This window comes from Hyla sarda, chromosome 8 (assembly GCF_029499605.1).
Source record: "Hyla sarda isolate aHylSar1 chromosome 8, aHylSar1.hap1, whole genome shotgun sequence".
NCBI lineage: Eukaryota > Metazoa > Chordata > Amphibia > Anura > Hylidae > Hyla > Hyla sarda.
In genome coordinates, this window is record NC_079196.1 from 8,147,697 (window position 1) to 8,160,893 (window position 13,197).

Genomic DNA, 13,197 nt, shown 5'->3' on the forward strand with positions numbered 1-13,197 from the left:
ATCTCTCCTGTGTCACATGCATTAGTGTCCCCTCATCTCTCCTGTGTCACATGCATTAGTGTCCCCTCATCTCCTGTGTCACAAGCATTAGTGTCCCCTCATCTCTCCTGTGTCACAAGCATTAGTGTCCCCTCATCTCTCCTGTGTCACAAGCATTAGTGTCCCCTCATCTCTCCTGTGTCACAAGCATTAGTGTCCCCTCATCTCTCCTGTGTCACAAGCATTAGTGTCCCCTCATCTCTCCTGTGTCACATGCATTAGTGTCCCCTCATCTCTCCTGTGTCACATGCATTAGTGTCCCCTCATCTCTCCTGTGTCACAAGCATTAGTGTCCCCTCATCTCTCCTGTGTCACAAGCATTAGTGTCCCCTCATCTCTCCTGTGTCACATGCATTAGTGTCCCCTCATCTCTCCTGTGTCACAAGCATCAGTGTCCCCTCATCTCTCCTGTGTCACAAGCATCAGTGTCCCCTCATCTCTCCTGTGTCACATGCATTAGTGTCCCCTCATCTCTCCTGTGTCACATGCATTAGTGTCCCCTCATCTCTCCTGTGTCACATGCATTAGTGCCCCCTCATCTCTCCCTGTGTCACAAGCATTAGTGCCCCCTCATCTCTCGTGTAACAAGCATTAGTGTCCCCTCATCTCTCCTGTGTCACATGCATTAGTGTCCCCTCATCTCTCCTGTGTCACATGCATTAGTGTCCCCTCATCTCTCCTGTGTCACAAGCATTAGTGTCCCCTCATCTCTCCTGTGTCACAAGCATTAGTGTCCCCTCATCTCTCCTGTGTCACATGCATTAGTGTCCCCTCATCTCTCCTGTGTCACAAGCATCAGTGTCCCCTCATCTCTCCTGTGTCACAAGCATCAGTGTCCCCTCATCTCTCCTGTGTCACATGCATTAGTGTCCCCTCATCTCTCCTGTGTCACATGCATTAGTGCCCCCTCATCTCTCCCTGTGTCACAAGCATTAGTGCCCCCTCATCTCTCGTGTAACAAGCATTAGTGTCCCCTCATCTCTCCTGTGTCACATGCATTAGTGTCCCCTCATCTCTCCTGTGTCACATGCATTAGTGTCCCCTCATCTCTCCCTGTGTCACATGCATTAGTGTCCCCTCATCTCTCCCTGTGTCACAAGCATTAGTGCCCCCTCATCTCTCGTGTAACAAGCATTAGTGCCCCCTCATCTTTCCTGTCACAAGCATTAGTGTCCCTTCATCTCTCCTGTGTCACAAGCATTAGTGTCCCCTCATCTCTCCTGTGTCACAAGCATCAGTGTCCCTTCATCTCTCGTGTCACAAGCATTAGTGTCCCCTCATCTCTCCTGTGTCACAAGCATCAGTGTCCCTTCATCTCTCGTGTCACAAGCATTAGTGTCCCCTCATCTCTCCTGTGTCACAAGCATTAGTGTCCCCTCATTTCTCCTGTGTCACAAGCATTAGTGTCCCCTCATCTCTCCTGTGTCACAAGCATTAGTGTCCCCTCATCTCTCCTGTGTCACAAGCATCAGTGTCCCCTCATCTCTCCTGTGTCACAAGCATCAGTGTCCCCTCATCTCTCCTGTGTCACAAGCATTAGTGTCCCCTCATCTCTCCTGTGTCACAAGCATTAGTGTCCCCTCATCTCTCCTGTGTCACAAGCATTAGTGTCCCCTCATCTCTCCTGTGTCACAAGCATTAGTGTCCCCTCATCTCTCCTGTGTCACAAGCATTAGTGTCCCCTCATCTCTCCTGTGTCACATGCATTAGTGTCCCCTCATCTCTCCTGTGTCACATGCATTAGTGTCCCCTCATCTCCTGTGTCACAAGCATTAGTGTCCCCTCATCTCTCCTGTGTCACAAGCATTAGTGTCCCCTCATCTCTCCTGTGTCACAAGCATTAGTGTCCCCTCATCTCTCCTGTGTCACAAGCATTAGTGTCCCCTCATCTCTCCTGTGTCACATGCATTAGTGTCCCCTCATCTCTCCTGTGTCACATGCATTAGTGTCCCCTCATCTCTCCTGTGTCACAAGCATTAGTGTCCCCTCATCTCTCCTGTGTCACAAGCATTAGTGTCCCCTCATCTCTCCTGTGTCACATGCATTAGTGTCCCCTCATCTCTCCTGTGTCACAAGCATCAGTGTCCCCTCATCTCTCCTGTGTCACAAGCATCAGTGTCCCCTCATCTCTCCTGTGTCACATGCATTAGTGTCCCCTCATCTCTCCTTTGTCACATGCATTAGTGTCCCCTCATCTCTCCTGTGTCACAAGCATTAGTGTCCCCTCATCTCTCCTGTGTCACAAGCATTAGTGTCCCCTCATCTCTCCTGTGTCACAAGCATCAGTGTCCCCTCATCTCTCCTGTGTCACAAGCATCAGTGTCCCCTCATCTCTCCTGTGTCACAAGCATCAGTGTCCCCTCATCTCTCCTGTGTCACATGCATTAGTGTCCCCTCATCTCTCCTGTGTCACAAGCATTAGTGTCCCCTCATCTCTCCTGTGACACAAGCATTAGTGTCCCCTCATCTCTCCTGTGTCACAAGCATTAGTGTCCCCTCATCTCTCCTGTGACACAAGCATCAGTGCCCCCTCATCTCTCCTGTGTCACATGCATTAGTGTCCCCTCATCTCTCCTGTGTCACATGCATTAGTGTCCCCTCATCTCTCCTGTGTTACAAGCATTAGTGTCCCCTCATCTCTCCCTGCGACAGTCATTTTTGTCCCCTTATTTCTCCATGTGTCACGTTAGTGTCCCCTTATCTCCCCTGTGTGTCAGTCATAGCTCTCCCCTTATCTCTCATCGTGTCACAGTAAATACTGTCCCCTCGTCCCCCTGTGTGTCAGTCATTACTTACTCCTCATCACCCCCTGTGCATCACTTATTACAGTCCCTTCATCTCTCTTGATGTCACAGTCATTCATGTCGCATTCTCTTCCTGTGTCACAGTCATTACAGTGTCTGGCTGAATCATAGAACAGTGTCTAGCAACCAGGGTGCCTCCAGCTGTTGCAAAACTACAACTCCCAGAATGCCCGGACAGCCGTAGGCTGTCCAGGCATGCTGGAAGTTGTAATTTTGCAACAGCTGGAGGCACCCTGGTTGTTAAACACTGTTCTATGATTCAGCCAGGAATCCTGATCATGGACCCTGTTTTTGTCCCCGTTATGTTTTTGAATTCCCACCATGTTTTCCATCTGAAGTGACATAATGTTGTTATTATTATTATTATAGTCTCCTATTCTGACATATTTCAAAGATGCCCCTAGAGAATTCACCACACGGTTCATAGTTCAAATTACAGAGCAACGGGTTTTGAACCAAGAGCAGGTTCTTCATCTGGACATCTGATGAAGAGCCTGGTCTGGGTTCAAAACGTGTTGTGCTGTATTTAGAACAAAATCATTGTTTTCACATCTGTGATCCTTGGGAGAAGCGAGGCCACTTTTCTGATTTGCCGTTATATCTAAAACTCTCCGTTTCAGCGTTTGTGTCATTAGGGTGAGCGGACAGCTGACCCACATCTAGCGTCCACACCCTCTCATATCAATAGGTTGGTGCAATGTTCTAAACGCCCTTACGGTACAATCGGGGCGCACCCCCTCTTCCTTTCTGTTTTGAGTTATAGTGTGAAGTCATGTATTCGGTGCAGAATATTCTAATAAATCTGCGCTTGTGGATCTGCAGAGTTCCCACAACACTGCGGCTTTCCAGCAGATTAAGTCGGTGCAGGAGGAATCTATAATAAGTGCAAAGCCTTCCCGACACCAACATTGGCGCGCTCCTCACCGTGGGATTATTTTTGTTCCGATGCTGCAGATTTTGTTGCATCATTTTTTGTAATGGGAATCTGTCCGCTTCAGTTCATGTGGCAAACTGCTGACACCATCAGATGTTGTCAGGACAAGGATCCTCCTATCCTTGTCCTGATTGCTTGTCAGCTGGAAGCCGAGCCCTGTTTTCAAACCTTGCACTTGCGTACAATTTGTATTCACAGAGCAGGAACAAGATTTGGAAACACGCTTGGCTTCCAGCTGACTGTCAATCTAGCAGGGAGGGGGAGCAAGGAGTTGCTCTAGTCGTGCACTCCAGGGGCTCAGAAATGCCTTTTTTCTTCCCCTCCCATTCTTGTCCCTGCTTGATTGACAGCTGGAAGATGAGCCCTGTTTCCAAACCTTGCACCTGTATGCACAATGCAGAAACAAAATTTGGAAACAGGGCTCGGCTTCCAGCTGATTGTCAATCAGGTAAGGATGAGGATTAGAGATGAGCGAACTTACAGTTAATTCGATTCGTCACGAACTTCTCAGCTCGGCAGTTGCTGACTTTTCCTGCATAAATTAGTTCAGCTTTCAGGTGCTCCCGTGGGCTGGAAAAGGTGGATACAGTCCTAGGAGACTCTTTCTTAGGACTGTATCCACCTTTTCCAGCCCACCGGAGCACCTGAAAGCTGAACTAATTTATGCAGGAAAAGTCATCAACCGCCGTGCTGAGAAGTTCGTGACGAATAGAATTTACTGTAAGTTCGCTCATCTCTAATGAGGATGGGAGGGGAAGCAAGGAGGCATTTATGATCCCCTGACGTGCTGAGATCTGGAGTGCCTCCTCCCTCTCCTAGGTAAAGAGCTGAGATTAGAAGCACTCTCTTACAGTAAACGTTCCTAATCTCAGCTTGTTACCTGTATGAAAGACGCCTGTCCACAGAAGCATCAATCAGATTCCAAACTCTCCACCATGGCCAAAGATTTGTCCAAGGATGTCAGGGACCATATTGTGACCTACACACGGCTGGAATGGGCTACAAGACCATCGCCGAGCAGCTCGGGAGAAGTTTACAACATTTGGTGCTATTATTCACAAATAGAAGAAACACAAAATGACCGTCCATCTCCCTCGATCGGGGGCTCCATGTAAGATCTCTCCTCGTGGAGTCTCAATGATCGTTAGAACGGTGAGGGATCAGCCCAGGACTACAAGGGAGGATCTTGTCACTGATCTCAAGGCAGCTGGGACCATAACACTCCACTGTAAAGGACTAAAATCCTGCAGCGCCCGCAAGGTCCCCCTGCTCAAGAAATCAAGTGAAGTTCACCAATGGACGTATAAATGATACATAGTAACAGTCTGTAAGGTTCAACCTAAAACTCTACTGTGTTGATCCAGAGGAAGGAAATCATCCCCCCCCCCCCCCCCCAATGAGGCTGATGCCAATTGCCCTATGACATGAGGAAAAATTCCTTCCCAACCCAAATATGGCGATCAGAATAAATCTCTGGATCAACGTTCTGTCCCCATAAGTCTACTTTCCAGATAAACATCCAGGCCCCCCCCCCCCCCCGTATATTGAGTCCAACATCACTACATCATGTACAGATCCAGATCTTCAGTGACAAACTTGTAGGTCCGCCATCTTGTCCCTGACGTCCTCGGAAAGCTCTTTTGTCTTGTCCATGGAATCTGATTGATGCTTCTGTGGACTGGTGTCTATTCTACAGATAACAAGATGAGATTAGGAGTGTTCCCTATAAGAGAGTGCTCCTAATCTCAGCCCTATCTGTACAAAAGGCACCTGGGAGCCGGAAATCTTACGTGAAATGTGTTTATCTGGATTTTCTGTTGTGTCTCTTCATGGATATTAGTAAAAATTATGTTACAAAAGATATAAAAATAAATAAAATATATAGACTGATGATTTTTTGTCATTGGGCAAACACCAAATCATCAGGGGGTCGAATACTTTTTTCTGTCTTACCCATCTCACCTTGTGCTTTTTATTTCTTTTTCAGGTGTTTTAAATCTATTTACATTTTCTTAATGTACAAATTATCGTTTCTTTATATTCTGCGCTGTGGATTGTACTTTCTATGTCATATTTTGCTCTTGTGTAGTTCACTTTTTGTGTCGCCCTATTTTGTGTCCCCCTATTTATAAGACTTTCAGGGTCGCGCCCCCATTTTTGTTTTTCTGTAGTAATGTGAACCGTCAATGACATGTTGCTCTTTATTACAATCGTACGGATATAACATCATCAGGGAACTGGAATATCAAGGAGAAAGAATGTTAAAGGGGTACTCCGGCCCCAAGACATCTTATCCCCTATCCAAAGGATGGGGGATAAGATGTCTGATCGCGGGGGTCCTGCCGCTGGAGACCCCCCCAATCTAGCATCCAGCACCAACCTGTAAGTACTGCCCGGAAGCGCTGGAGCCTCTCAGTCTTATGCCTCCCGACCACGGGGACGGAGTGTCTTGACGTCATGACTCCGCCCATGTGTGATGTCACACCCCGCCCCCTCAATGTAAGTCTATGGGAGGGGGCGTGAGACGGAGTATCGTGACGGGACAACTCTGCCCGTGTGTGACATCACACCCCGCCCCCTCATTGCAAGTCTATGGGAGGGGGCGTGACACAGACATGGAGTATCATGATGACACAACTCCGCCCCGTGTGATGTCACCGCCCACCCCCTCAATGCAAGTCTATGGCAGGGGGAGTGACACGGGGACGGAGTATTGTGATGTCACGACTCCGCCCCCGTGTGCCATCATGCCCCGCCCCCTCAATGCAAGTCTAAGGCAGGGGGCGTGACACGGGGACGGAATATTGTGATGTCACGACTCCGCCCCCATGTGAAATCATGCCCCGCCCCCTCAATGCAAGTCTACGGGAGGGGGTGTGACACGGGCATGGAGTATCATGACAACACAACTCCGCCCTTGTGTGACATCACACCCCGCCCCCTCATTGCAAGTCTAGGGGAGGGGGCGTGACACAGACATGGAGTATCGTGACGACACAACTCTGCCCCGTGTGATGTCGGAGTATTGTGATGTCACGACTCTGTCCCCATGTAAAATCATGCCCCGCCCCCTCAATGCAAGTCTATGGGATATCCATCCCCTCCTATAGACTTGCATTGAGGGGGCGGGGCGTGACATCACACGGGCGCAGGTTCATGACGTCACGATACTCATTCCCAATGGTCGGGAGGCATAAGACTTGGAGCCTCCAGCGCTTCCGGCAGTGCTTACAGGTGAGTGCTCCATGCTAGATTGCGGGGGTCTCCAGCGGCGGGACCCCCGCGATCAGACATCTTATCCCCTATCCTTTAGATAGGGGATAAGATGTCTTGGGGAAGGAGTACCCCTTTAAGCAGAATTAGTAAGATTGCGGGTGATTGATTAGCGCGGTGGATGTAGCAGAGCCCGGTCGGTACTTTGTCTACACGCGGTTACAATACATATGTACGGGTCGTATGAGGATGAGCGAGCTCCTGCAGTTGTGGTCGCACAGCGGTTTCCAGTGCAGGCGCCCCCTGCTGTTGAGATGAGCGTCGTAGCAGGCGTCGAACCACCAGCCGCCTCCGAACTCATTGGCGCAGTTCGTGTTGTACAGCCGGTCGTTGTCGCCGTCAAAAGTGGAGAACCTCATGTTGTCGTGTATGTTTTTATAGGTCCCGGACGTCATGGCGTCCCCGGCGTCTCCTGCGTACGTCCCCAACCTCAGCCGGTACTTGTCGGTTTCGTTGGTCAGGTAGATGCTGTCGTAGTCGGCGAACCGGGACCGGTTCTCTGAATCCACCAGCAGGAAGCGGACTTTGTTCCACTTCTGCGCGGTTAACAGGTTGATGAAGCGATTGCCGAGGTAGTGATCCAGCTCGATGTTCCCGAAGCCGTATTTATACGCCGTCCAGGTTTCGCTCCAGGTGATCTCCGTGTTGTAGCTGTTGCGTTGGATGACCGTCCATCCCCCGCAGTCGAACATGTAGCACTGGACCACGAGATAAGGGGAGCCCTCGGGGTGGATCACGTAGAGTCCGCTCTTCCTGTGCCCCAAGAGGTAGAGCTCCTCACAGTCCCTGGTGAAGAAGACTGAAAGACACCAAAGGTTCAGAGGAAAGCGGGGGAGGACAGTTCTACATAGACTCTATAATGGCTGACTAGAAATTCCTATCCTCAGAGTTCAGCTCTGGAGCATAAACTGCTGCTCTGAGAAGGGAAATACTGTGGAAACTGAGCCAGGTTCACACCTGCACCCAAAATAAACAAATGTGCCTGCCACTTCAGCTAAAGCAGGTAGGCACAAGGCACACACAAGAACCTCTACATCAGTGTTTCCCAACCAGGGAGCCTCCAGCTGTTGCAAAATGACAACTCCCAGCAGGCCCAGACAGCTTTGAGCATAGTATAATGCAGTGTTCTCCAAACTGTGGATCTCCGCTTGTTGCAGCACTACAACTCCCAGCATGCACTGAAAGCCTTTTGGAGAGCATTGGGTTGTTGAATATTACTTTAGAGCATTGGTCGCCAAAGTGCAGATCTCCAGCTGTTTTAAAACTACAATTCCCAGCATGCACGAACAGCCTTCGGCTGTTCGAGCATGCTGGGAGTTGTAGTTTTGCAACAGCTGGAGGTCCACAGTTTGGAGACCACTGCTTTAGATCATTGTTCTCCAACCTGGGTCTCTCCAGCTGTTGCAAAACTACAACTCCCAGCATGCCCAGACAGCCTTCAGCATGGTCTATTGCAGTGGTTGCCAAACTGTGGAACTCCAGTTGTTGCAAAACTACAACTCCCAGCATGCTCGAACAGCCGAAGGCTGTTCGTGCATGCTGGGAATTGTAGTTTTAAAACAGCTGGAGATCTGCACTTTGGCGACCAATGCTCTAAAGTAATATTCAACAACCCAATGCTCTCCAAAAGGCTTTCAGTGCATGCTGGGAGTTGTAGTGTTGCAACAGCTGGAGGTCCACAGTTTGAAGACCACTGCTTTAGATCATTGTTCTCCAACCTGGGTCTCTCCAGCTGTTGTAAAACTACAACTCCCAGCATGCCCAGACAGCCTTCAGCATAGTCTATTGCTGTGGTTGCCAAACTGTGGACCTCTAGTTGTTGCAAAACTACAACTCCCAGCATGCTGGGAGTTGGGGTTTTGCACCAGCTGGAGGCCTCCTGGTTGGGAAACACTACTCTAAAGTAATATTCTCCAACCCATTGGTGTCCAAAAGGCTGTTTGGGTATGCTGGGAGTTGTAGTTTTGCAACAGCTGGAGGCACTCTGGTTGGGAAACACTGATCTAGATTGTTGTCACTGGATACGGGGAAAGTTATAATGACTGTTGCTGATGGGTTTGTGGGGTTGATCAGGATCATAGTAGTGGCCAGAGGGCTTCTCCCTACCTCCATGATGATGATCATGGCCCTGGTAATACAGTCTGCCTCAGGCAAACAGTAGAAGTAGAGTGGTACTGGGTAGAGATGAGCGAACTTACAGTAAATTCGATTCGTCACGAACTTCTCGGCTCGGCAGTTCGATGACTTTTCCTGCATAAATTAGTTCAGCTTTCAGGTGCTCCGGTGGGCTGGAAAAGGTGGATACAGTCCTAGGAAAGAGTCTCCTAGGAATGTATCCACCTTTTCCAGCCCGTGGGAGCACCTGAAAGCTGAACTAATTTATGCAGGAAAAGTCCTCAACTGCCGAGCCGAGAAGTTCGTGACGAATCGAATTTGCTGTAAGTTCGCTCATCTCTAGTACTGGGGCATAGCACTGAACAGTACAAGCAATCAAACATTGAATGTCGCCTATAGGGACCTCTAAAGTGTTTATAAAATAATAAAATAATAATATAAAATAATAATAATAAAAATATATATAATATAAAATAATAATAAAAATATATATAATATATATAATTCTTATGACTTGATAAAGGGAGGAATCCCGAAAGCTTCTCTACATAATCTCGTTAGTCCAATAAAAAAGGTTATTACAAGATAACTTGATTTGGCTTTTTGCATCACTGGACTAATACGGCTGCTCCTAATTACTCTATATATATATATATATATATTTTATTTATTTTTTTCCCGTATTTATTTTTTATAATAAAAATACAAGCAAAAATAAACAGCGTAAACGTTAAATTTTCTTTCCTGTTTTTGGTCACTTCATAAATCAGCGGAAAAAAGTGATCAAAAAGTCCCATCAAAGCAAAGATAGTACCGATGAAAATGACAGATCATGGCGCAAAAAATAAAAATCGCTTCCTTTTTAGCCAGATTCACAGATTTTAAACGCTAAGTCTGCACTGATACATTGTAACAAACTGCCAGGGCAGGCGAGAAATGTGTGCCGGCTGATGTGTATAGCTCACAGAGCATTGTCTAGACTGGAAGCAACTGTGACAAACGATCAGAAGTGAGAAGTATTAGGTGCGGGAATTTTTTTTTTTTTTTTTCAGCCTCTGGAATCTTCATTCAATGACAGCAAGCAGAGAGAAGTTGATTAGTGTTTAGAAATGAAGTAACATAGGAATAAAACTACTGTTACGTATCAATAACTTATGTCTATGTTTTCTGTGGTTAGAGACTCCAACCTTTGGCTCTCCAGTTGTTGCAGAACTACAACTCCCAGCATGTCCTGACTGGGTTGGGAAATGTTACTTTAAAGGGGTACTCCGGTAGAAATGTTTTATTTTTTTAAAAATCAACTGGGGCCAGAAAGTTAAACAGATTTGACTTCTATTAAAAAAATCTTTACCCTTCCAGTACTTTTTAGCACCTGTATGCTACAGAGGAAATTATTTTCTTTTTGAATTTCTTTTTTGTCTTGTCCACAGTGCTCTCTGCTGACACCTAATGCCCGTATCAGGAACTGTCCAGAGCAGGAGAAAATCCTCATAGCAAACCTATGCTGCTCTGGACAGTTCCTGACACGGACAGAGATGTCAGCAGAGAGCACTGTGGACAAGACAAAAAAAAAAAGAAATTTATAAAGAAAATAATTTCCTCTGTAGCATACAGCTGCTAATAAGTACTGGAAGGAGAAAGATTTTTTAATAGTAGTAATTTACATATCTGTTTAACTTTCTGGCACCACTTCATATATATATAAAAAAAAAAAAAAAGTTTTCCACCGGAGTACCCCTTTAAGTATTGGTCTCCAAACTGCAGACCTCTAGCTGTTGCAAAACTACAATTCCCAGCATGCCCGGACAGCCAATGGCTGTCCGGGCATGCTGGGAGTTGTGGTTTCGCAACAATTGGAGGTTCACTGTTTGGAAACCACTGCTTTAGAACTTTGTTTTCCAACCTGGGTCTCTCCAGCTGTTGCAAAACTACAACTCCCAGCATGTCCAGACAGCCTTTTAGAGAGCTCTGGGTTAGCGAATACTACTTTAATGCATTGGTCGCCAATCTGCGGACCTCCAGCTGTTGCAAAACTACAACTCCCAGCATGCCCAGACAGCCAACGGCTGGTCGGGCATGCTGGGAGTTGTGGTTTTGCAACAATTGGAGGTTCGCTGTTGGAAAACCAATGCTTTAGATCATTGCTTTACAACCTGTGACCCTCCAGCTGTTGCAAAACTACAACTTCCAGCATGCCTGGAAAGCCAATGGTTGTCTGGGCATGCTGGGAGTTGTAGTTTTGCAATATTTTGGAGGTCCACTGTTCGAAGATCATTAGTTTAGATCAGTGGTCTTCAACCTGCGGATATCCAGATGTTGCAAAACTACAACTCCCAGCATGCCTGGACAGCCGTTGGCTGCTTTAGATCAGTGGTCTTCAACCTGCGGACGTCCAGATGTTGCAAAACTACAACTCCCAGCATGCCCAGACAGCCAATGGTTGTCTGGGCATGCTGGGAGTTGTAGTTTTGCAATATTTTGGAGGTCCACTGTTCGAAGATCATTGGTTTAGATCAGTGGTCTTCAACCTGCGGACCTCCAGATGTGGCAAAACTACAACTCCCAGCATGCCCGGACAGCCGTTGGCTGCTTTAGATCAGTGGTCTTCAACCTGCGGACCTCCAGATGTTGCAAAACTACAACTCCCAGCATGCCTGGACAGCCGTTGGCTGCTTTAGATCAGTGGTCTTCAACCTGCGGACCTCCAGATGTTGCAAAACTACAACTCCCAGCATGCCCAGACAGCCAATGGTTGTCTGGGCATGCTGGGAGTTGTAGTTTTGCAACATTTTGGAGGTCCACTGTTCGAAGATCATTGCTTTAGATCAGTGGTCTTCAACCTGCGGACCTCCAGATGTGGCAAAACTACAACTCGCAGCATGCCCGGACAGCCAACGGCTGTCCGGGCATGCTGGGAATTGTAGATTTGCAACATCTGGAGGTCCGCAGGTTGGAGACCACTGCTTTAGATATTGCTTTCCAACCTGTGGACCTCCAGCTGTTGCAAAACTACAACCCCCCACGTGCTAGGAGTTGTAGTTCGGCAACAGCTGGTAAGCCACAGGTTGAAGCTCACTAGTGATTCCGTCTCCTCTCTGTGAGGATGATGGGGGTTTTACCTCTCCTCTGCCGCAGGTCATTGAAGTTGATGATGTCATTGACGTCATCTACCATCTTGATATTGGCGATGAGCTGAGCCGCCTCTTCTTTGGGATCCTGCACCTCGTCCTCCCTGGAGAGCGATGCACACAGTAGGATCAGGCAGCAGACGTTCCACGGCTTTATCCCCATCATCCTGACACTGATCTCTCGCCGCCCGGAGAGACTCAAAAATGTGGAATAAAAAAAAAAGTCTTTTATATCCGTGATAAAGGGATGAGGTCAGTAATAAAGTTTAATATAAGAATCCGGCAGATGTGAGGTGGGACCCAAGCAGGAACGCGTAAAATCAGAACAAACAAGCGAACGTGCGGACATGGCTGATGGCTCCGGCGCTACATCTGACACCTGTCCGGTGCCGGAACATTTACCTTCTCTCCAGGTAAATAAGATTGCGGGGAAGTTTATAGGTGACCGGACATATCTGCAGATTTACAAGACGATTGGGATCGGTATCACCGAGCGCTTCCTTGTATCTGCCACCTTCCTCGTCTGACCAGTGTTTACGCTCCGCGGGGGAAATAAGTATTTAACACGTCATAATTTTTCTCACTAAATATATTTCCAGGTGATATTGGCATGAAAAACCCAAAGAATCAATTCCCCCTTAAAGGGGTACTCTGGTGGAAAACTTTTTTTTTTTTTTTTTTTTTTTTAAATGAACTGGTGCCAGATTTGTAAATTACTTCTGTTAAAAAATGTAATCCTTTCAGTACTTATCAGCTGCTGTTTGCTACAGAGGAAATTCTTTGCTTTTTGAATTTCTTTTTTTGTCTTGTCCACAGTGCTCTCTGCTGACACCTGCTGTCTGTATCAGGAACTGTCCAGAGCAGCATAGGTTTGCTATGGGGATTTTCTCCTGCTCTGGACAGT

General features: G+C 47.4%; 1 protein-coding gene across 1 annotated transcript; it reads right to left on the reverse strand.

Annotated features, from left to right (window-relative positions):
• Nucleotides 1-7,171: 7,171 nt before the first annotated feature.
• On the reverse strand, nucleotides 7,172-12,456 carry LOC130284841 (fibrinogen-like protein 1-like protein). The gene is made up of 2 exons (XM_056535689.1): nucleotides 12,285-12,456; nucleotides 7,172-7,849 (listed from the first exon to the last, which is right to left on the reverse strand). The coding sequence occupies exons 1-2, from the start codon at nucleotides 12,454-12,456 to the stop codon at nucleotides 7,200-7,202; spliced, it is 822 nt and encodes a 273-aa protein (XP_056391664.1). The 3' UTR covers nucleotides 7,172-7,199.
• Between the last annotated feature and the right edge of the window lie 741 nt (nucleotides 12,457-13,197).

Excerpts from the sequence above, each read along its gene's own strand:
- LOC130284841 (XM_056535689.1), bottom strand. The coding sequence starts at position 12,456 with ATGGGGATAAAGCCGTGGAACGTCTGCTGCCTGATCCTACTGTGTGCA. Across the intron at positions 7,850-12,284 it reads TGACCTGCGGCAGAGGAGAG|TCTTCTTCACCAGGGACTGT; the intron begins GTAAAACCCCCA and ends GGTGTCTTTCAG.